The sequence below is a fragment of the Phascolarctos cinereus genome, unplaced genomic scaffold (genome assembly GCF_003287225.1).
Source record: "Phascolarctos cinereus isolate Bilbo 61053 unplaced genomic scaffold, phaCin_HiC Scaffold_5;HRSCAF=322, whole genome shotgun sequence".
In the NCBI taxonomy this organism is placed as follows: domain Eukaryota; kingdom Metazoa; phylum Chordata; class Mammalia; order Diprotodontia; family Phascolarctidae; genus Phascolarctos; species Phascolarctos cinereus.
The window spans coordinates 217,245,065-217,270,122 of record NW_027555958.1 but is presented as its reverse complement, the minus strand read 5'-3'; the positions used below and the strand labels follow the sequence as shown (position 1 = coordinate 217,270,122).

The 25,058-nt window shown below is 39.9% G+C and overlaps 1 protein-coding gene across 1 annotated transcript; it reads right to left on the bottom strand.

Annotated features, from left to right (window-relative positions):
- Window positions 1-6,813: 6,813 nt before the first annotated feature.
- On the bottom strand, window positions 6,814-22,435 carry LOC110213568 (glutathione S-transferase-like). Its single transcript, XM_020993944.2, has 6 exons — window positions 22,233-22,435; window positions 16,466-16,517; window positions 13,849-13,981; window positions 12,375-12,516; window positions 8,116-8,247; window positions 6,814-7,435 (listed from the first exon to the last, which is right to left on the bottom strand). The coding sequence occupies exons 1-6, from the start codon at window positions 22,431-22,433 to the stop codon at window positions 7,265-7,267; spliced, it is 831 nt and encodes a 276-aa protein (XP_020849603.2). The 5' UTR covers window positions 22,434-22,435; the 3' UTR covers window positions 6,814-7,264.
- Window positions 22,436-25,058: the final 2,623 nt, after the last annotated feature.

Genomic DNA, 25,058 nt, shown 5'->3' with positions numbered 1-25,058 from the left:
TTACCTTAGGAGCACAGTTGATTGTAAGCTGGTAGGTAGGAAGGTATTCAGTCAGTGGTTAAATATAGTATATAACTGAAAGAGATCAGGATTTAAATCCCTAGTTCTGATACTCGACCTTGGATCACTAAACCTCATTTTCCTCCTCAGTAAAATCAGGGAATTGGACAAGGTAATCACTAAGGCCTCTTCCAAGTCAAGTCAAGTAAACAAGCATTTATTAAGTGCATCGTACTAAGCCTCTATCTCTAAACCCTATGGTTCTTCAGAACAGGGATTCTTAACCTTTTTTTGTGCCCTGGACCCCTTTGGTGTCTTGTGAAACCAACAGATTCCATGTCAGAATGATTTTTTTTTAATTCATAATTGAAGGAATGTTGAATTTCAGTTAAAAGTTAGTGCACATAAAAGATGTAATTTTTTCCCCATCCAAGTTCATGAACCCCCAGAATTCTACCTACAGACCTCTTGGGGGTCCATGGATGCCAGCTTAAGAACCCATGATCTAGAACCTAAAAAGGTTTTTGGTTTGCATAAAAAAAAATTGCTGCAAATTAGCATCTTTAGCGACTTTATGTTTTTGTCAAAAGAACATTAAATGTTGTTTGGCAAAATTCAATTAAAGTTGAGAAGAGTTGGGGAGGAATTATATAAACAGCAGATTTGCAAAGAAGTACTATGGTTGAGTGAAAAGAAGCTGAATCAGGGGTCAGAAGTCCTGGGTTCAAATTCTAGTTTTGCTACTTATTATCTGTAGGTCACTTAAACCTTTCTGGGGACTCAGTTTCCTCATCTGCAAAATGAAGGGTTTAGACTAAATGATCTCAGAGGTCTCTTCTTCATCAATGATCATGAACTAAATGCACAAGTTTTCGACAGCAAAGAGCTGGAGATATTTTGTAGGACTGTTTTGAGATGACAAAAACCAATTGGGCTTATGGCATCCAAAGTCACCAAATGTTCTTCCCCATTTTGTGTTACAGAGTTTTTAAGTAATACATGAAAGGTTCCAGCAGTCCCATTCCTGCTAGGCTGTTTCCATATCAGATGACAAATAATACAATGGAAAAGCACATTGGATCTGTAGTCAGAGGGTTCAAATCCCACTTACTACCTGTATGACCCTGCTCAAATCATTTAACCCATCTGGGCTTTCAGTTTCCTCATTTGTACAATAAGAGAGTTGGACTAGATGACCTTGGAGATCCCTTCTAGCTACATGGTGCCCTGAGTTCAAATTCAGCCTCAGACTCTTATTAGCAGTATGGCCCTGGGCAAGTCACTTAAACTCTGTTTGCCTCAGTTTCCTCATCTGGAAAATGGGGATAATATTGTAGGGATCAAATGAGATAGTACTTGGAAAGTGCTCAGCATCGTGCCTCATACGTGTTGTTTAGTCGTGTTAGTCATGTTCAACACTTTGGGAACCTGTTTGGGTTTTTCTTGGCAAAGATACTGGAATGGTTTGCCATTTCCTTCTCTAGCTCATTTTACAAATAAGGAAACTGAGGCAAACAAGGTTGAGTGACTTGCCCAGAGTCACATAGTAGTGTCTGAGGTGGAATTTGAACTCAAGTCTTCCTGATCCTAGGCCTAGTGCTCTATCCACTGTGCTACCTAGCTGCCCCATAGTAAGCAGCTTAATAAATAATAGGCACTTAATAAATGCTGGTTAATTATAAGCCCCTTGAGAACAGGTACTGTCTTTTGCTTCCTTTTCAATCCCCAGTGTTTGACACAGTGCCTGGCACACAGTAGGCATTTAATAAATACTTGTTGGACCATATACCAAAATAAAGTCAAAATGGGTAAACGATTTAGATACTAAGGCTGATACTATAAACAAACTGGGAGATCAAGGAATAGTTTGCCTGTCAGATTTATGGAGAATGTTAGAATTGATGACCAAACAAGAGATAGAGAACATTATGAAATGCAAAATGGATAATTTTGATTATTTAAATTGAAAAGCTTTTGCAAAAACAAAGCTAATACTTTGGGAGGGAAGCATAAAACTGAGAAAGAATTTTTACGACCAGTGTCTCTGATAAAGGCCTCATTTCTAAGAGAACGGAGCCAAATTTAGAATACAAGGTGTTTCCCAATTGATAAATGGTCAAAGGATAAGAACAGGCAGTTTTCAGATGAAGAAATTAAAGCTATCTACAGTCATATGAAAAAATGCTCTAAATCACAATTGATTAGAGAAATGCAAATCAAAATGACTGAGGTATCACATCACACCTATCAGATTGGCCAACATGACAAAACAGGAAAATGATAAATGTTGGAGAAGATATGGGAAAATTGGAATTGCATTGTTGGTAGAGTTGTGAACTGTTCCAACCATTCTAGAGAGCATTTTGGAACTATACTCAAATACCCTTTAACCCAGCAATACCACTGCTAGGTCTGTATCCCAAAGAGATCATACAGATGGGAAAAGGACCCATTTGTACAAAAATATTTATAGCAGCTCTTTTTGTGGCAAAGAATTAGAAATTGAGAGAATGCCTATCAGTTGGGGAATGGCTGAACAAGTTATAATATATAAATGGAATGGAATATTATTGTGCTATAAGAAATGATGAGCAGGCAGACTTCAGAAAAACCTGGAAAGACTTGTATGGACTGATGCTGAGTGAAGTGAGCAGAGCCAGGAGAATATTGTACAATAACAGCCACATTGCATGATGACTAACTTTGATAGACTTATCTCTTCTTAGCAATGCAAGGATCCAAGACAACTCCAAAAGACTCATGACAGAAAAAAAAGAACTATGAAATCTGAATGCAGATGGAAGCATATTATTTGCGCGCTCTCTCTCTCACTCTTTCTCTCTCTCTCTCTCTCTCTCTCTCTCTCTCTCTCTGTTTCTTCTTTCTCTTGGTTTCTTCCATTGGTTCTATTTCTTCTTTACAACATGACTAATATGAAAATAGGTTTAATATGAATGTATATGTTGAGCTTATATCACTTTACATGCAGGTGGGAGAGGGGAGAGATGGGGAGAAATTTGGAACTCAAAATCCTATGGAAGTGAATGTCGACAACTAAAAATAAATACATTTATTTTAAAAAGTGCTTGTTGGTTATAAGCTTATTGAGAGCAGGGACTGTCTTTTGCCTCCTTTTGTATCGTCAGTGTTTAAAAGCATAGTGCCTGGCACACAGTAGACACTTAATGCTCATTCCTTTCCTCTTCACTTCCTTACCCCCAACAAACCTAAGCTAGATGGGCAGCAGCTCTTCACAACCCAAATTCTCCTGCTGACTAGCCCTTTAGCATTGACCTACAATGTTGCTAAACCTATTCACTCTTTTGACACTTGCTCCTATCCTACCCAATTCCAAGGCACTAATATTTTTTCCATTAAAAATGTTTTATCTATGGTTGATATTTTTCTTTTTCATCACCATCGCTTACCACTTTCTTTGTCCTCTCCACTACAATCCCCTCTCAGAACAAATAACTGTACTCAGGTGAAGCTAATCAAACTGGTTATATGTTAAACTTTAGAGGCAGGGTGGAACATATGATAGAGCCCTGGGCCCAGAATCAGGAATACCTATGTTTAAATCCCACCTCTGACACAGACTGGCTGTGTGACCCTGGGCAAGTCACCTACTCTTTAGCAATTCCACTGGGCTTCCCCCCCCACTGTCATAGATTGAGATCTGCACTGATGGAGTGAATCACCACACTGAAGAAATCTCAGAACCTCTGTATTTTCAGGGATTTGAAACTTTAAGAGAAAAATGAAAATACTTTTTTGAAATACCCAAGAATCTATGATTCCATTATTTTTCTCTTTCTGTAGGTCAGTGGGATAAGGTTTCATTAACTTGTAGTTTGCCAATTGTGGTTGTTGGATTTTTCTTTTTTCGGAAGCACAAAAGGATTTTGGTTTGTTTTTTTTTTTAGTTCCAATCTCTGCTTATATACATGTCCAGAAAAACTGAGGGACAATATTACATAGCAATAAAAATTATTTTGAGATCCTCCAATTTGTAAGGCACTATGTATGTAGCAGGGGAAATCCAGGGTGAATATGCACTTTTTTCTGCAATAACCTTTTTCAAATTTGAAATTATTTTTCATTTTATTTCATTTTAATTTTTTCAATTTTCATTCAGAATAATTTGTTATTTAAAAAAATGAATTTGGGGCAGCTAGGTGGCACAATGGATAGAGCCCTGGTCCTGAAGTCAGGAGGACCTGAATTCAAATCTGGCCTCAGACCAAACACTTGACACTTACTAGCTGTGTGACCCTGGGCAAATCACTTAACCCCAACTGCCTAAACACTTAAAAAAAAAAAAGAATTCCACTCATTTTTTTCCCCAAGGCAATCAGGGTTAAGTGACTTGCCCAGGGACACACAGCTAGTATCAAGTGTCTAAGGCCAGACTTGAATTCAGGTCCTCCTGACTCCAGGGGCAGTGCTCTATCTACCTAGCTGTCCCATTTTTTTTTTTATTTCAACCTGTGATCTCATAAGATCATAGATTTTGAGTTCAAATGGTCTGTAGAAGTCAGCTAGTGTACCCTTTTTGTTTTAGAGATGCTTATTAGTCAAGTGACCCGACAGACCAATAATTCTTTATTTCCTTTATCCCTCTGAGTTTCCATCATGGTAGCCTGACACCTTTTTCTTTCGGTATGGGGAAAATCTGTTTGCCTTTCTTTGTTTTAAACATTTATTTTGTCTATAAAAAACAGAGTTAACCCCAGACATTTGCTGGTTTGTATGTATCTTCTGGGAATCCATTTGAGAAGAGCCAATTGAGAGGGAGTATCCCAGGAGAGGGGGAGAGATTTAAAACGGAGGTAGTCACAGAGTGCTGTCTCTGCTGAGGGCTCAGAGCTCAAGGGAAGAGGGGAGGTAGAGAATTACAGATTCCTTTTGTTTCATCTTCCCGGAGCAGAGAGAGAATACTGTGGTTGTCCATCCTCTGTTTTCAAAGAGGACCAATAATATCTTGACTTGCTCATGAATTGGCTTTAAACAAGGTAAAGTTACACCAAGTCCTTAATTTCACTCTCTCTTCCAGAGTCATCCAAGTCCAGTGGCAAGTGTGATAGATGATCAATTAGACCCCTATTTTATTCCAACCAGTATTTATCAGTTTGATATAATTCCATAATGACTGTAAGTTCTGTATAGTTGGCCTCAAACTTTAATTCAACATTCACCATGCTTACCAATCATGAAGCTCACTTACATAACCACAAGAATGATTACAAAGATATCTCCATCCTGTTTTGCTCAAATTCCATGTCCAACTCTAACGTTGGTGGAGTGATATGGAAAGTTCCCCAATTCGTTTTTACATCTCCTCCTTCTCTTGTCCAACATGAGCAGGTGACTGTCTTATGACCCCTTAATCAGCACAGATGACCCTTGCCTGGCCCATCTTGTGACCATCCATCCTGATGCATCATTTCTGGCTCTCCGGGGAAAGTCAAAATCAAGATCCATCAACCAATAAGATTGTGAAATTTACCATGCTTCTTGTGCATGTTTGCAAACCCAATAAAAGTAAGGTCCAGGGGAAAGGAGGCATCTCAGATTGTGAGGAAAATTTCAGGTCCACTTCATTGGAGGGAGCCGTGGACCCTTTGGTAAAGTGCTATTGGCTTGGAGCTCTGCCTCAGTGGTTTTTTCTTGAAGACTGGACAATCTTGGACCCCACACGAGACAAAAGTCAGGACGACTGGCAATGGCCCAGGACACAAAGGGTGCCCTTGGCATCTTTGATGTCTGACCAGGCTCTAAGGGCTGTTGCCTTCATGACTATTGGAACAAACCACTCTCATCTGCCCATTCCACCTGGGGAAGTCTTCACATGCTTGGGGTAGACACCCCCCTAAGTCACCCAGGCCTGTTGGGATTTATACTGGGAACCTACACTTCCCCCCTCCCTCCCCTTTCATTAAGTCAGTAGTAGAGTGGACTGGGAAGATTGAAATAAGGCTAAAAAACTCTGCTTACCACTCCACCCTACCACTTTCAAACTTACTTTGGGTTCATAAGATTGAACTTTAATTCATGGCACTCAAACCTTAAGCCTCCTTTGACTCTGCCTCCAAGTGTTGATGAACTTCTTCTTAGCTTACCTAGCAATGAGGTCCGACAAAATGGTACACAGTAGAATATCTGCTTGGAGACATAAAAGCACTGACTTTCTCCAGAAAACACATCTTTGAGTTTACAAGACAAGGGCTACTTTAAAAGGGGAAATTTTCAAAGTTAAGCTTCAGTTTTTTTCTTGGTTGTATTAAAACAAATCATTCTGTTTTTTAAAGTAGAATAAAACTATGATTAAATAGAGTGTCACGAGGAAAAAGGAATAGGGTACTTTGTTTAATTGAAGTTTCTCATTAACTGGGAACTAAACAAACCAGTTTTTTCCTGTTGTTGTGTTTTTTTTTTAATGAAAATCTTTCTAAAATATTGTCAGACTGCTTTCCTGCCTAAATCCTGTACGGTGAAGATAACTGAATGTCACTTCTTTTGTTGAGGAGCCTGAAGACTGTCAAAGCAGGTGTGAAAGGTTTGCATCTAAAAGGAACCTAATGCATCACTTAGTAAGGTTGGGTTTTGTTTTCATTGTTTTTGTAAGGAAGTCTTTAAGGGGCAGCTAGGTGGCGCAGTGGATAGAGCTCTAGCCTTGGGAGTTAGGAGGACCTGAGTTCAAATACAGCCTCAGACACCTAACACTTACTAGCTGTGTGACCCTGGGCAAGTCACTTAACCCCAATCAGCAAAGCAAAAAAAAAAAAAAAAAAACCAAATAAGTCTTCAGTATTATCTTGTTTTCACATGATTTTCAGTTTTATTCCAAAAGTTCAAACTTACCTAAAAACTTTAGATTAATTAAAGGGAGATAGCATAACAGTTGAAAAACAGTTGAATCTTGAAACAGGGGACCTAAGTTTCAATCCTGACTCTACCACATATTGCCTGTGTAACCTCTGGTAAGTCACTAAACCTCTCTTGCTCTCAATTTCCACACTGGTAAAATGAAGAGTCTAGACTCAGTGTACTCTAAGGTTTATTTGGCTCTAAATATGTAAAAAAAAAAAATTTAAATCTGTGATTCTATGACCCTGAATAAGATGAAGTTCTAATCAAAGAAAGTTTTATAATAAGCAAAATGAAGATCAGGTTTTTCTGATTCATAACAAGACATTGTATTTGCTAGTTACTGAACCTAGAAATGCTGTAGGAGCACAAACTAATATTTTTGTGGGCATGACTAAAGCTCAACTAATACAATAGTAGAGTATTTAAAAAGCAAGCCTTTTTCCAAATTGAATAACTTCTTTGCAGCTTCTAGACCTGCTTCATCCATGGGTGGTCTTCTTGGACTACCCGGCTGAAGGAATTTGTGAATCCTGGGGAGTTTGCTGATTGCAGCTTTGAACTCCTAGAAGGAAAAAAAAAATTGCATCACCTGTAAATGAAGCAATTAGCTTTACGCATGGGAGCAGGGTCTCAGGGATGCTCTTGCCAAGACCCTTTGGAAGCTGTTTGATGAGGTACAAAAGCCATGGCAAGCATTTTCACCTTGTGGGCAAATGTGTAAAGCCCCTGCTTTTGAGATATCATATATCATATCATACCATAAACAATATAATATAATGTAATATAACATAATGTGATATCATATAATGTGATATTATATAAGGTAACATAATAAATATATGAAGAACAGCTTTTTCTTTTCAAAATATATAAATTTTTACTACCTTAATTGCTGGAAAGGATTTGAGCTCTGGGCTCACCAATGGTCTTCATGCCTACCATATGCAAAGACATCCAGCTAAGATCAGAGTCTCATCATCTGAAGAGTGGACTACAGATGTTTGGTTTGGGACACAGCAACTCATGAAGACTATCTAAGGATTTCTGTTCTTGGAGGAAGTGTACACAGAGGAAATTCCAGATCTTTTAAACAAACATGTATTGATCACTTACTATGTGCTCAGCACTGTGCTACACAAAAACTATCCCTGCCTACAGGGAACTTAAATTCTAATGGGGAAGCAGACATGTACATCAATAGATATTTGCAATATTTATAGTGAATGCTTTTGATGGAATTACCTGCAGTTTAGGGAATGCCGAGAGAGCATCAGACTTGCATTCTTCAACCATTAAGATGACTTCAAGTAGAAAGACATCTGCCCAGCTCAGCTGGTTGCCCACAAGGTAATTTTTCCCTTGGTCTTTTAATGCCTATATGATCAATGACAAGGAGAGAAGGGAGAGAACTTGTGGGAACATACAGCACATTTCTTGAAGACGGTGTATTTGTTCCTTGAAGACAGGGCATTTTTTCTGGCCATCCCCATGCCTGACCTCCTCTACTCTGACAACTGACTTCCCTGACCTCCTTCAAGTCCCAACTAAAATTCCATCTTCTACAGAAAGCCTTCCCCAACCCCTCTTAATTCCAGTGCTTTCTCTTTTAATTATTTCCTATTTATTCTGTGGGCAGCTAGGTGGAACATTGGATAGAAAGCCATGCCTAGAATCAGGAAAACCTGAGTTCAAATGTGGCCACCGACACTTACTAGCTGTGTGATCTTGGGTAAGTCTTGTTACCCTATGTGCCTCAATTTCTTCATATGTCAAATGAGTGGAGAAGGAAATGGCAAACCACTCTAGTATTTTTGTCAAGAAAACACTGAGTGGAATACAACTGAACAACAAAATCTATCCTGTACAAAGGTTGCTTTGTATAAATTTGTTTGCATGTTGTCTCCTTCTTTAGATTGGAAACTCCTTGAGGGCAGAGACTCTCTTTTGCCTCTTCTTGTATCCCCAGTGCTTAGCACAATGCCTACCATATGGTATGCATTTAACAAATGTTTCTTGACTAACAAGGTAGTAATAATTTCCCTCTTTGTGTCCTCTTCTAAATTGTTCTCTTTGAGTATTTTTGCTCTTTCCATTATACTATTAATTCATTCAATAAACATTTACTAAGCACCTACCATACATACACCAGGCACTGTGCTAAGTGCTGAGGATACAAAGAGAGGCAAAACACAGTCCCTGCTCTCAAGGTGCTCCCAGTCTAAAGGGGAAGCAATGCATAGACTACTGTGCAGAAATGATATACACAGGATGAATTGGAGATACTCTCAGGAGGAAGGAGAACCAGGAAAGGCCTCTTGCAGAAGGCAAGACTTTACCTGAGACTTGGTGGGAAACCAGAGAAGTCAGGAGGCACACATAGGAGGGAGAAGGTTCTAGGCAAGAGAGACAGCCAGGAAAAATGCCTACAGGGCCTAATTGTTCCAGGATTTCTAAGGAGGCCAGTATGAGGGGGTAAGCTTTAAGAAGGCTGGAAAGGTAGGAAGGGGCTAGGTCATGAAGGGATGTCTTTATATGTGATACTGGAGGCAACAGAGGGCCACTGGAGTTCACTGAATTGGGTTGGGGTGGGGGGAGATGACATGGTCAGATCAGAGCTTAAGGAAGTTCAATCTGGCAGCTAAGGGGAAGACGCCCTGTGCTGGGGAGTGACTTAAGGCAGAAAGACCAACCGGCAAGCTACTGCAATGGTCCAGGCATAGAATACATTACAGGCCCTGCTAATTATTTCCTATTTATGCTGCACATAGCTTGCCTTGGAGATATTTGTTTGCATTTTGTCTCCCCCATTACATTGTCAGCTCCTTGAGGGCAAGGGCTGCCTTTTGCTTCCTTTTGTATCCCCAGCACTCAGCACAGTGCTTGGCACATAGCAGTTGCTTAATAAATGTTTACTGAATTGAAGTTTACATATATTGAAAAGTTCTAGTTTGTTGAGTGTTGTTAAGTTCATAATAAAAAATAAAAAAGTTTACTCTTACAAGTGAAATCATTTCATCCGCCCATTATGGGGGTTGGGGCGGGGAGAGAGAGTGAGAGTGCACACATTACTCCATGTGAGGAAGAGAAATACTAGGTTACAAAATAAATTGTTTTTTAAAAACAAAAGGTTTTTTTTCTTCCTCCTTCCTTCCTTCTTTCTCCCCTTCCTCCCTCCTTTCTTCTTTCCTCCTTCCTTCCTTTCCTTTTTTCCTTCTTTTCTTCCTTCCTAACTTCTTTAGAGAGAGGCTCAGGAGTTAATAGCCAAGTAATCTCTTAATTTCTGATCACATCAGGAATTATTGAATGAGTAATTATTGCTTTTAATTACAGAAAATAGATAGTGTGTTATCACTCTACTCATATGTCAGTGATCACCTCATACTTACCCCAAATCCTTTATAATATTCTTCAATACATTTACAATGACCTTATTTTTATGCCAAATTTTATGACTATAATTAAAAATCCCTTTGGAGTTTTCCTCGGTTTCCCGCACACTAACTACCTAAAGTCTTGGCCTCTATTTTGTTCAAATGCTATTTAAAGGTATATTCAGCAAAGCACTAGTGCCAATGCAAACAAAAAACATACAGTAAAATGAATAGCGATGAAACCTAAAAGGCACATACACACACGAAAGCAATAACTAATTATACAGCAGGCATAAGCAATAAGTTCAGGGCCATATGCAACTCAACAACTGTGTGATCAATAACACAGAACTCCAAGCAACATTTACTAACAACAGCCAATACTACTGTAGGCAACAACTCACAGGCAGTCATGTTGCATGATACATTTGGAATCCTACAGGAATCACTGAGTTAGCCATAAAAGTGAATCTCAAAAGAGAGAACAAGACCCAGCAAATCCTGCACTGGGGGAGAGCACTTCCATCCACTGAAGAAAAGAGGGGGGAAACAGAATTTAAAAAAAAAAGAGAAAGAAAAATAACTACTTTTTGATGAAATGAAAAATATTTCAGCCAAAAAGAAACATCTTTAAGCTCAAGGAAACTCACAAAATTTCAAAAATAAAATTTATAAATCCCACAGACAAGCTAAGGTCTCTTCTAGCTATGGCAATCAGTAAAACACATGACATATCCCAGACCCAGGTTACAGTATAACCTGATTCCCTTTTTTTCCCATTGTCCTTTGCCCATATTAGGCAACCAATGGGATCATCTGTTGACCACATCTTCAGGTTGTGTTGACAATCTGTCCTCAGGAGTTGTAAATTATGGAGACAGTGCTGTTTTTAAAATCCTTTGTTAACACAATACCTTTTTTTAAACCAAGGAATAAACCCCCACATATTTCTAAAAATAGTCTCCTACGATGGATTCTATGAATTAGCTCTCACCATCTGTCAAAACTGCCTGACCCATGGATAGATATCTTTTCCTCTGTGACAGAGGAAATTTGGGTATTGGCACAACAAACTTCTGTTTTGGTCATTGTTTAACAGACCAATAAACATTCCTTAAATGCCTCCTCCATGCAAGGCAGTGTGTATGGTGATGTCTAAAACCAACCTAGTCTCTGCCATTCATGAACTTGTAACCTAGCAGGAGGAGGATACTATAATGTCGTATCCCCCTATAGAATGTAAGCTCCTTGAGGGCAGGCTCTATTTCATTTCGCCTTTGTGTCCTCAGTGCTGAGCACAGTCTCTGGTGTATAGCTGGCTCTTTAATAAATGCCTGTGGTTAGGCTGAGGCTCTTGGTCTCCCTATGTATTTAATGGGTGCATATTAAATGATTTAGTCAGGACTAAGTCTGTCCCAGAAGGGCTGGATTGTACCAACTTTATAGATAGGTGCAAAAAATGTCATTAAACTCTTCTGTTTTTATCCTCACAGAGCATTGCCACCAGCCCCTGCTCCATTTACCAGTCTAGAATAGGAACTTCAGGAGGACAGTCCGAGGACTAGCCATATACAATTTTTAAGTGTAAGAAACGAATATTAACAAACATCTCTCTTGCAACACCCTGCATGTTGTGTCTTAAGTGGTACCTACCTTATCTAACTCCAGTTCTTTATGAATTCATAGGCTCATAGGTAATAGAGCCGAAATGACCTTAAGAGCCATTAAGTCCAACTCCCTTATTTTACACATGAAGAAACTGAGGCCCAGACAGGACAAGTGACTTGCCAACACAGTTGGTAAATGTCTGAGGCAGGATTTGAACTAAGGTCTTCCTGACTCCAAGTCCAGCATTCTATCCACTATATATTGTAGCATTACTTTGTAAAGCTTAGGAAACTGAGGTCCAGGGTTACTAAGTGATATATCCACATTTCCACAATTAATAACTGTCAGAGGTAGGATCTGAACTCAGGTACTCTGTCTACAAACCCAGTGGTCTTTCTTTTGTACCACGGAGCCTCCAATGTTTCTGCATTGTCATGTATTTCCTCAGATTGGAGTAGAGAAAGTGTTTGTAATTTCAGGGAATATGCAGGTAAATCACACACTGCCTCAACTGGGCCATACCTTCTCATACACTGGGAGGAATCTTTGAGTGGCTTTCTCAGTGATGAATTTAACACTCTTTTCCCAGTCTTCAAGTGCAGCAAATGGCACTAACATAAATAAGTCGCTCAGCTCTTTCATTCCTTCTGTATACATGTCAATACTGGAAAAGGAAAGAGACATGGATAAAAATATGATCACTAGCTCATCCTATTATTGAAAGACTTCAGTTACATAATGTATGTAAAATGCTTTGAAACCTTTAAAGCTCTTTTTACATAGGTCATTATTATTAAATGGAAAACAAAAGAAAATATTGTGTGGAAGTGCTTTTTTAAAAGTATAAAGTTGTTGTTGTCTGACTCTTTATGACCCCATTTGGGGTTTTCTTGGCAGAGATATTAGAGTGTTTTGCCATTTCCTTCTTCAGCTTATTTTACCTTTGAGGAAACTGAGGCAAGCAGGATTAAGTGAGATGCCCAGAATCACACAGCCAATAAGTGTCTGAGGCCCAATTTGAACTGAGGAAGAGAAGTCTTTTTGACTCCAGGCCCAGCACTCTATCCATAGTACCACATAGCTGCCCAGCCCAGAACATAGTAGGCACTTCATAAATACCTGCTGATGGATTGATTCATCCAATATGGGTTGCATGGCCTCTCCATGATGAATTAATAAACACAGAAGCTAATTTTTAAAACATCCTCACTTTCATTGAGTTAATAGTGAATTTATATATCGTTTTTGAACCCATGCTTTTACAAATCATTTTTAAAATGACTTTAAAATTATACTTATTCTACTTTGAGATCCAAAGCCAGTATTTCTTCTTTTTTGAACAAGTCATCTATGTATCTGTGAGTGGGCCAGTCCATTACAACATATTAGTAGGAAAGTATTCCCAACATGCCGATTAAATTAACACTGAGTTCCATAAATATTCCGTTAGATTGTAAGCTTTTTGAGACTGTCTTTTGCCTCTTTTTGTATCTTCAGCATTAGCAGTTTCTGGCACATACCGGCATTTAATAGGTATTGACTAATTGATAAGCAGCCTACAGAAGCTAGTATCAACACTCTACTATGCAGTTAGAGATTTAATTTCCTCCTTTGACTGCCCCCCACTTGGATAATACCATCTACTAGAGATATGTTTACATCAGGGTATCTTGGATTTAGGGCATGTGGGAAAGGGAGTTAACATTTTTACATATTTACTTTCGTAACATGCTGATAAGAACATCCTAGCTTTGTCCATTACATAAAGGGAGATACTTTCTTAACATAATTTCATTGAGAAGCAGGGGAAAGAACAGACAAAGAGCTGGCCCTGAAGTCAGGAAGATTTATGGTCCAGTTTTGCCTTTGACCTGCACTTGGCGCTGTGACCCTGGGCAAATCATTTGTCAGAATCCACTGTCAAGTAGAAATTTCCTAAATAAAAAAGGGTGGCTTCTACTTTACATTGTAAACATGCAAAAAACGATTACTGTACAGGACTTGCTCCTTCAGGTCCTTCCCATACAAGTTGTATTTTCCGGCAATATATCTTAAGATGGCTCTGGTTTGTACCATCTTCATTCCATCAATTTCAACCATTGGCAGTTGTTGATACATTAGTTTTCCATCTAAAAAAAAGAAAGAGAAGTCAAGTCAGTGGCTTACTCCCCCTCATTAGAGTATGGTCATGGGATCACAGTGTTCCAACCAGAAAGGACCTCAGCAGTTGTCTAGTTTAACTCTTCCATTCTACAGTAGGGGAAACTGAGGCCCAAGAAGGGTGAGGGACTTCCTCAAGGTCACACGGCTAAGTATCAGAAGCAGGATTTGAATCCATGAGCTCTGATTTTACAACCAATGCTCTTTCCACTGAATCAGACCACACTGTTCCATGGGGGGTTATTTTCATTCTAGAGACACTGCCTCCAATCCCGCAGATGGGATTGTGCTTGCTGCTAAGTAAGGTTGTTTAAGATGTTATGAGGAGTTACTCCCTACCATGTATTGAGAGACAGGGATCTTTTCGTTGTCCCTCGAACAAAACACTTCAGTCTCTGGACTACAGGCATTTTGACTGTGTGTCGTCCATGCCTAGAATGCTCTGCCTCCTCATCTCTACTTCTTGTCTCCCCGGCTTCCTTCAAGTCCCAGTCAAAATCCCACCTTCTATAAGAAGCGTTTCCTGATCTCTAGCTTACTGCTGGTGCCTTCCCTGTGCGCGTTATCTGCAGTTCACCCTGGATGCATCTTGTTTGCTCATAATTGTTGGTTTGCTGTCTCTGCCCCATCAGACTGTGAGCTCCTCAGGAGCGGGGGCTGTGGGCTTTTTTCCCCATTGCATCTACTCTTATTTTTATTTTTCAATTTATTTTGTTCTGAACTTCTGAAATAAAACAAACATTTCAATAACATAAGTAGTATAGAAAAAAAGATGATTGTTTAAAAAAAGATTTTTCTTTCTTTCTTTCTATCCCCTGTGCTTATTGCAGTGCCTGAGCCATAGTAGGTCCTTAATAAATGCTTCTTGACTGACTGAAAGCTACAGCTGGAATGCCATTAATTAACAACAGTAGTTTTGAGAACCTACTATGTGCACTTCAGTATGCTAGGTACTTTGGGTGGTGTACATGAATAAAGGAAGGACCTCTTAGGATTTATCTGTGACCTTGTGGGACTAGGGAACTCCCTATATGGGAATTTCCTCCATCTCCCCAAATGAGGGCTCTATCTATGACTTGGTCTACACACTGTCTGCTTGGGTAATCCATGATTCTTGACTTAAAGGATTTTGCCTTTAAATCTTCTCTCCCACAAATTGATTCCTGCTTCTAGCCTTGAGTACAAACTCTTCTTTTTGCATCCAAAGCCCTTCATGGTCTGCTCTAGCCTGCCCTTCTAGACTCATTACACATGACTCTTCACACACCCTGCCTCCCAGACAAACTAGCTTACTTGCTTTTCTGCCCACACAACATTACACCTCCTGCCTCCTTACCTTTGTATGAGCTGACTTCCATCCCTGGAATTCCATTCCTCTTCATCTTTCCTGATCCCCCTAGTTGCTAGCACCCACCTTCCCCTGAAGGTTACTTTTCTCTTGCAATTCTTTTGTATTTGAATAAGTTCTATATTTACTTGTATAGGCAGGTAGGTGGCTTGGTGGATAGTGCTGGATCTAGAGTTCCAGCCTTGTCTCAGACATATGCTAGCTGTATAATCCTGGGCAAGTCACTAAAGCTCTCAGCCTCAGTCTGCTCATCCATAAAACAAGGATGATGACAGCACCTACCTCCCAAAGTTGCTGTGAGGATCAAAGGAGATAATATTTGTAAAATACTTTGGAAGTGTATGAATGGTATAATGATGATGATGATAATGGTGTCTATGTGTGATGTTTCCCCTAAAGAATACAAGCTCATTGAGGGAAGGAACTACATTTTTTCATCTTTGTATCTCCGGTGACTTAGATAGTACCTGGTACACAGTGAGTACTTAATAAATGCTAGTTGATCAATTAATTGATCTACCCTAACCCCTTCCTTTAGCTCCCACCACCACACTCTAGGCGAGGGTCTCCTCACCTCCCACCTAGATTCTTTCAGTGTTTCTCATTGGTCTCCATACCTCTAGTCTCTGTCTATTCCAAATCAGACCTTCATAATTCGTCTTCTTGAAACACAGCAATTGTCCAGACACTTCTTTGCCCACATACAAAAAACCCTCCAGTAACTCCCACCTGCCTGCTCTTTCCTCACATTCAACCTCCTCCATGACCTGACTCCAACCTAATCTTTCCAGTCTTAAATTCCATCACTTTTCCCATGCACCACTATTCCTCTAGAGAAGGCAAGGCCCCTTTGTTTGATGAGGATAAAAGCTTTACTTTCTTCCCTGATGTGGTTGTTTGAAACGCAAACCCTCCCTCTGAGGTACAGAGGAACACACTTGCATACTGTCCTAGGTAATTCCCCATCCATGCTGTGATTTATAACATACTTGTAGGGCTCCAAGGGGATCTTAGAGACTTTCTGTATGTCTTTTCAGGCAAGGCAAGGGTAGTTAATCTGATCTTCATGGACTAGCAGAGCACAACAGCAAGGCTTTGAACTCACCCTTAATTAAACTATCAAATTCTTCAGCTGTTTCCAAAAGCACTTCTTCAAACTAGAAAAAAGAAGCACACATGAAGATATCGGAGCAACAGAATCACAGAATGTTAGCATTGGCAGAGACCCTAAGGATCACCTAAGACAACTAGGTGGTACCATGGGTAGAGCATAGGAGTCACAAAGCTCTGAGTTTAAATCCTGCCTTAGGTATTTGCTAGCTGGGAGACCCTGGGCAAGTCACTTAACTTCTCTGGGCCTCAGTTTCTTCATCTGCAAAAATGAAGGCTGTGTATGGCCCTCCACGTATGCAAGAACTAAATGATCTCTAAGGTTCCTTCCAGCCCTACATCAATGACTCTGATGCTTTTGTTCAAAACTTCTCAAAAGTTTTGGTTTCAGAACTCCCATTACCTTCTTAAATGTAATATTATTGAGGACCTACCCGAAGAGCTTCTGTTTATGTGGATTCTATCTTATCAATATTTGCCATATCAGAAAATAAGACTGATGAATTTTAAATATGTTTATCAATTCGTTAAAAACAAACCCATTACATATTAACATAAATAACATATTTTTTATGAAAAATGACTATTTTCCAAAACAAAAAATTAGTGAGAAGAATAGCATTGTTTTACATATTTTTGCAAATCTCTTTAAAGTCTAATCTTAGCTGGATTCTTATATCTGCTTCTGCATTCACTCTGTTGTAATATGTTGTTCTGGATGAAATATATGTGTATATATACATATATACATACATTTATAGATATAGATAGATAAAATCCAGCTCCACAGAGATATATAATTGGAAAAGGGAAGAGTATTTTTGTGGGTTATTAACATCTTAGTATTATTATGAAAAGAGTCTTAATCTCAAGGATCCCCTGAAAGGACTTTGGGCAACTTCAGATTACACTTTGAGAGCCACTGTTCTAGTCTACCCTCTTTCCCCTCACTTTTTTTTTTATTAAAAGATGAGTCTTACAGGAATGATTAATACATTCTCAATTTCTAGAGGGTAACAATTTGTATTTTTTGATTTTTGTATCTATCCAGTGCCTGGCATAGTATACTGCATAAGTCCATACAAAGAATATGTGATTCTGGCAATCATATTATGACTTCATATATAAGTGCTGTTGTCTGAGGCACATAGAGGTTAAGACTTACCCAGGGTCATACATCGAACAAGTGTCAGGGGAAAGTGTATAGGGACTAGACCTGTGATTTCATAAATATGGGACAGAAGTGTCAAACAAGCTGCCTGCAAAAGTCCTGAGTGCATCCTCAACCAGAATAAAATGTAGTTGGTAAGTGTTTATAAATAAAATTAGATGCACACGTTTTAATGGTCCCCATTTCTACTTGAGTTTGACACCAGTGATGGAGAGAACTCTTGCTGAGGAAACACTATCTACAAGGGCAAATCAGTGACTGCTCTGCAATCTGAAGGCTTAGAGTCAGAAGACCAGGGTTCAAAACTTACCTCTGTAGCTTACTGCTTGAGTGTCCTGGGGCAAGTCACTTAACTTTTCTGTACCTCAGTTTCCTTATCAACAAAAAGGGGGTATAGAGGGGTGTGGCATGAACTAGATGGCCTCAAGATTTCTTCTAGCTCTCTATTTCTGATCCCATGATCCTATGACTTACCCAAGGTAACACAGCTAATTAGTGACAGAGCCATGACTACCATCTGAACCTCCTGACTCCCAGACCAGTGTTTTTCACTGGGCCACACTGCCTAATTAATATTGTAGCTATTATTAATCATTGTAATTACTCCTCATAGGCTCATAGATTAAGATTCTTAATCTCTTTAAATGACAGCTAAGTGGTATGGGGGACAGAGTACACAGAGTAGTCTTATTTTCAATCCTGTGACAAAATACAGTCCTATGATTAGCAGAACTGAAGGCCCTCAGATCCTAGGAAGCAGGCAGATCTGGGGGTTGTCTCATCCAATCCCCTCATGTGGAAGAGAGGAAACTGAATCCCAGAGAGGGGAAGTGATTTATTAATATCACTTAGGAGTGGGGGAAATCATTCAACACCACCTGAGAGATTATTACAAATTTTTCTAGCATATCAATCTAAATGATCAATATTTTAAAATTTAGAAACTTCACATATGTAATGAATCTGAATCTTCTCCACTCTCTACCCAAGAAAAAGGAAGCCAAGAAAAATGAAGACTGCTAAAAATCTCTTTAGAAACTAACCCGAGGGGCGGAGCCAAGATGGTGGAGTGAAAGCAGTGGCTTGCTTGAGCTCTCCCCCAAACCCCTCCAAATACTCATAAAAAATGGCATTAAACAAATTCTGAAGCAGCAGAACCCACAAAAAGACAGAGTGAAACAAATTTCCACCCCAAGACAACCTGGATGGTTGATCAGAAAGGCATATCGTGTTGGGCTGGGAGTGCAGCACAGCGCGGCATGGGCGCGCAGGCCTCAGCAAACCTGGAGCAGGCCTCAGAGGACTGAATCGTGGGCAGCTGTGGAGGTCTCCAGACTCCTCAATCCAGGAATGCCAAAGACAACTTAGAAGGTCAGTGGGAAAAGTCTGTTTCTGTGGTGCTCAGACAGGAAGGCGGGGTCTCAGCTCCATTCCCCAAGAGCGTGATCCTGGGGGGGCAGCTGCTTCCCGAGCTTCTGGCCCACAGACTGAGGGGGAATCCAGTGGCTGATCAGAGAGGGATTGCAGGGATCTCTTTGCCAGTGCTGAGGCAGGAATCTCTTGCTTTGCCCATGTTTGGATCTGGGTCACAGTTCTGGGCACCGGTGGTGGGGTGAGGAGGAGCGCTGGCGGTGGAACTTGTAGTGGTTGTGAAGAGCAACCCCTCCTCACAGTTACAGGACAGAAAGGAGTACTTGTGGTCACAGGCCAGGAAAGGAGTAAACACCTTGCCCCTTATCATACCACCTTGGAAGAACTGAAAATTTACAGGTCCCTACAAGTATCTCTGAAAACAGCTGTACAAACCCCTGAAGCTTGGGACAGTACATTTCCACATTGGAAGCAGACTCTTACCTTAACAAAGAGTTTAAAACTCAAGTAATTGGCTGGGATCATGAGCAAGCAGCCAAAAAGAGTCAGACTATATTATCTTACTTTGGTGAAAAAGAAGATCAAAATATACAACCAGAAGAAGACAACAAAGTCAAAGCTCCTACATCCAAAGCCTCCAAGAAAAATATGAATCAGTCCCAGGCCTTGGAAGAGCTCAAAAGGGATTTTGAGAAGCAAGTAAGGGAAGTAGAGGAAAAACTGGGAAGAGAAATGAGAGTGATGCAAGAAAATCATGAAAAAAGTCAACAGCTTGCTAAAGGAGACCCAAAAAATACTGAAGAAAATAACACCTTAAAAAATAGCCTAACCCAAATGGCAAAAGAGGTCCAAAAAGCCAATGAGGAGAAAATGCCCTAAAAAGAAAAATTGGCCAAATGGAAAAGGAAGTCCAAAAGCTTACTGAAGAAAATACTTCCTTAAAAATTAGAATAGAGCAATTGGAAGCTAGTGACTTTATGAGAAATCAAGACACTGTAAAACAAATCCAAAAGAATGAAAAATTAGAAAACAATGTGAAATATCTCATTGGAAAAACAACTGACCTGGAAAATAGATCCAGGAGAGAGAATTTAAAAATTATTGGACTATCTGAAAGCCATGATCAAAAAAAGAGCCTCATCATTATCAAGGAAAACTGCCCTGATTATTAGAACCAGAGGGCAAAATAGAAATTGAAAGAATCCGCCAATCTCCTCCTGAAAGAGATCCCCAAGGGAAAACTCCTAGGAATATTGTAGCCAAATTCCAGAGTTCCCAGGTCAAGGAGAAAATATTACAAGCTGCCAGAAGGAAACAATTCAAGTACTGTGGAAACACAATCAGGATAACACAAGATTTAGCAGCTTCTACATTAAAGGACCACAGGGCATGGAATATAATATTCCGGAGGGCAAAGGAGATAGGATTACAACCAAGAATCACCTACCCAGCAAAACTGAGTATAATCCTTCAGGGGAAAAAATGGTCATTCAGTGAAATAGAGGACTTTCAAGCATTCTTGATGAAAAGACCAGAGCTGAATAGAAAATTTGACTTTCAAATACAGGACTCAAGTGGAACATGAAGAGGTAAACAGGAAAGAGAAATCATAAGAGACTTATTAAGATTGAACTGTTTACATTCCTGCATGGAAAGATGATATTTATAACTCATGAGACCTTTGTCAGTATTAGGGTAGTTGGAGGAAAAAAATTATATGTATGTATATGTAGATAGATAGATAGATAGATAGATAGAGGGCACAGGGTGAGTTGAAGATTAAGGGGTCATATCTGGAGAATAAAATTAAGGGATGAGAGAGGATTATACTCAGAGAAGAAGAAAGGGAGAGGTAGAATGGGGTAAATTATCTCACAAAAAAAACAGAGAAAGTCTCTTACAGTGGAGGGGAAATGGGGAAGGTGAGAGGGAATGAGTGAATCTTATTCTCATAGGATTTGGCTTAAGGAGGGAATAACATACACATTCAATTGGGTATGGAAATCTGTCTTACCCTACAGGAAAGGGGGAGAAGGGGACAAGAGAGCAGGGGGATGATAGAGAGGAGGGCAGATTGGGAAAGGGGTAATCAGAAGTAAATACTTCTGAGGAGGGACAGGGTCAAAAGAAAGAATAGAATAAATGGGAGGACAGGATAGGATTAAGAGAAAAGAGTTAGTTTTTCACAACATGTCTACTATGGACGTGTTTTGCATAACTGCACATGTACAACCTATATTGAGTTGCTTGCCTTTTCAATGAGGTGGGTGGGGAGTGAGGAAGAGAGAAAATTTGAAACCTAAAGTTTTTAAAACGTATGTTTAAAAAAAATGTTTTCACATGCTACTGGGAAATAAGAAATATAGGAAATGAGGTACAGAAGTCTATTCTGCCCTACAGGAAAATAGAAGGGGAAGGGGATAGCAGAAGGGGAGAGAGACAGAAGAGAGGACAGACTAGGGGATGAGATATTCAGAATGCATGCCATCTTGGGGTGGGGAGAGGGGTGAGATGGGGTGAAAATTTGGAACTCAAAAACTTGTGGAAGTGAATGTTGAAAACTAAAAATAAATAAATTTATAAAAAATTTTAAAAACTATCTCTAGAAAAAAAATATCATTTTCTTTGATAAAAAAAAAAGAAACTAACCCAACCTCTTGTTCCTTCATATTTTTCCAATTTTCCGAAATGATGGGCTTTTAAATAAATTGCAACACTAGGCAATAATGGACAGACAGTTAATGAAATAAATTGGAACCAGTATCATTCTTTGTGTTATGGAGGAGTAGTTGTGGGCAAAGATCACAGAACATTAAACCTAGAAGGGGATCTCAGAAATCACGTAATGCCAGCCCCCTGTTCTACAAGTGATGAAGCTGAGACCCAGAGATGCAAGCTAGCTTGCCTGAGGACATCCAGCTAGGAGGTAGTGGTGCCACGACTTGGACCCTGGTCTCCTGAATGTCCAGTGAACTTTCACTAGGTCTTGATTCTACTTTCAGAAAGAGAACTCAATCAACACTTAATTATTTAGTTAAATTTGCCCTTCAAATTGCTTCTGTGACTTAGTTCACTGTTAAAAAAAAAAAAGATGGTGATCACCATGATTAGACCCCTCTTTTCGAGGGGGGTCATTAAGTAAGTTCCACGTGACTTCTCCTCTAGTAAATATTCACTGAGTCAGAAGAAAAAGCACAAAGATAAGAAATGAAGCATCTACCTCCACCCCAGCAGCTGCCAGGAGCCAGCGCACAGATTCCATTCTGCCTCTGCCATCAAAGTAATACAGTATGGGCTTTGCAGCCATGATTCTCAGTTCCTGGTTTTCTGAAAAACAAGAGAGAACCAACAGCCTGACCAGGACCCAGGTAGAGAAGCCAAACTTTTTGTAGTCTTGGCTGCAAGTCAAAAGTGCAAACATTAACATGCAATGACTTAGTGGGGGGTGGGAGGTGGGGGTGGAGAAGAAGCAAAGCCATATTATTGGCAGGGTGCAGCCCTCCCATTTCCCCCCAAATATGGGCTGCAGGCAGCTAGGCAAGGATCTGTTTAACTGATTGAGGCCTGGATCTATTTAACTGATTATTGAAATGCATTTGAGACTTTGGTGAGGAGGGACTGATCAGCTTAACCTGGTCCACACAGGATATTTAAAATGTAAAGATGGAGTTTCTTTCTTTGTGTACTAGGTTAATTTTTATCATTAGGCAAAGTTGGTCCTCTAGATCTGGGTATCACGGACCCCAAATAACTCCCTTCTCTTTCCAGGTGATGTTTGGGGGTGATCCTACTTATGCAGATATGGAATTCCCTATCAAAAGCCAGGAACCATAAATCAAATAGAAAAGTTTTCATTTAGGACAAATACCAAAATAAATCATATAGAATCCGGTGCTGATTTATGTAGCGAGCTTCCTGGAGAGGAAATTCCCTCTACCAATAGCACATCTGCCATTGTCCTGGGGTTTTTAGTCTGAGAGTTGCCTGGGACACGAGAGTTAAGCCCAGGCTCACCCAGCCAGTTGGAGTCAGAGGCAGGATTAAAGCCAGGTCTTCCTGAGGCTGAAGTGGCTTGACTATCTACATATAACACTTTTCCTCTTCACTGTAGAAATCCATTCCAATGAAATAGATGTTGTTTCCTTGCCATAAATGCTCATTGACAAGGGAAATTAACCAAGACATGAAGAAATACAATTTCCCATGGATTCCCATGCTGCCCATGAGAATGGGAATATCACCTTTAGGACTCAGGAGGTCCCAGGGTTATGGCTCAGCTGGAACAGCTTTAATGGTTCATTTCCCAGACAAGTGTGTATGCCCTACTGATATTCTATTCTGTTTCTAAAGTTGCTGGAGTCTTCATCTGGGGCTGGAGTTGGAGTTTCTCCTTCAGAGAAAGAGTTAGCACTCTTTTGTGAGACTGTCCAGCCAACATGCTTAGAGTTAATGCTGTTTTTAAGCTCTTTTAGCTTAACAATGTTCAACATCTTCCTTCAAAGGAATTCTCCAAGCCTGCCTGATATTTCGGGTGAGGAGAGTAAATTCCTACTGCTTCCTATCAAGAATTTTGCAGATAAATGTTGTGTTCCCATAGTAGAATTTAGTGTAAAACAGTTTGTTTTCATTTTTCCCTTAAATCACCAGCATCAAGCATAGTACCTTGCATGGAAGAGAAACAATAAATATTTGTTGAAATGAAAAAAGAAAATTTACAGATAGTGTCAGGGACACTTTGAATTATAGTAAAAATTTAGTAACTTTAAAGAATATTATGTGATGGCAGAATACAGCTAGCAACCTCCTTCCTGCCTTCCTGCCATTGCACCCCAGACAATGACCTTTTTGGTTGTTTCTGTCATTTCAGCTGGGTCTGGTTCTCTGAGACCACATTTTGGGTTTTCTTGGCAGAGTTTTCTACTGTCGTAGTGGTTTCCCATTTCCTTCTTCAGCTAATTGTACAGATGAAGAACTAGGCAAACATGTTTAAGTGAGGTGCCCAAAGTAACAAAGCTAGTAAGTGTCTGAGGGCACATCTGAACTGAGGACCTCTGGACTCCAGGCCCTGCACTCTATCCACTTCACCGCCTGCCTGTCCGCCTGCCCTCCTTTGGAGTCCCAAAGCATTGTCTTTGCCAAAGTCCTTCATATGCCCCCTGAACATTAGCCTTAATTTATCATCTCTCAATCTAGTGTCACTGGTTTCTATTTTTCATATAAAACTTTCAGAACTTGTACAGAAAAAGTTAATAAAGGGGATTTCAATGTGATTTCAAAGGAGAAAGGCATCATGGAAGAGATGAGAAGCTATGAAAGGGAGGCTGGAGGACATGGAGGCTAAACTTGTCAATGCATTAGCTCCCAATAAAGGCTACCTCCCAAATTTAAGGAAGAGATTATGAAATGCCAATGGCTGAAGCTTGAGCTAATAATAATCATAGCTAGGATTTATATGGTGCTTTAAGGTTTGCAAAGCGCTTTATAGCTTTTACCTCATTTGAGCTTTACAATCTTGGGAGGTAGGTGCTATTAATATTCCCATTTTATAGATGAAAAAACTGAGGCACATGGCTGTTCAGTGATTTTCCTAGGGCCATATAGCTATATGTGTGTGAGATCCAATTTTTATTCAAGTCTTCCTGACTCTTCCAGCGCTTATCAAACTTCCTGGGCCATAGTGTTGCTCAGTGATTTCAGTTGTGTCTGAGGGTTTGTGGCCCCATTTGGGTTTTTGTTTCCAAAGATACTGGAGTGATGTGCCATTTTGTTCTCCAGCTCATTTTACAGATGAGGACACTGAGGCAAATAGAGTAAAGTGACTTACCCAGGGTCACATAGTTAGGAAGTTTATGAGGCCAGCTTTGAACCCAGAAAGATGAGTCTTACTGTCTCCAGGCTTGGCACGCTATGCACTGTGCCACCTAGCTGCCTCACTGGCTCATAGTAGCCACTTAATAAGTGTTTATTGATTGACTCAAAATATAATAAACTGGGGCAGCTAGGTGGCGTATTGGTTAGAGCACCAGCCCTGGATCCAGAAGGACCT

Bases quoted from the DNA above. Each gene is read 5' to 3' on its own strand.
- LOC110213568 (XM_020993944.2), bottom strand. From the start codon at position 22,433: ATGTTTGCACTTTTGACTTGCAGCCAAGACTACAAAAAGTTTGGCTTC. The intron at 12,517-13,848 runs GTACAGTAATCG...TTCCTTTTCCAG, and splicing joins GACCTGAAGGAGCAAGTCCT to TATTGACATGTATACAGAAG. The intron at 7,436-8,115 runs GTAATTCCATCA...TTTTCCTTCTAG, and splicing joins CGGCATTCCCTAAACTGCAG to GAGTTCAAAGCTGCAATCAG.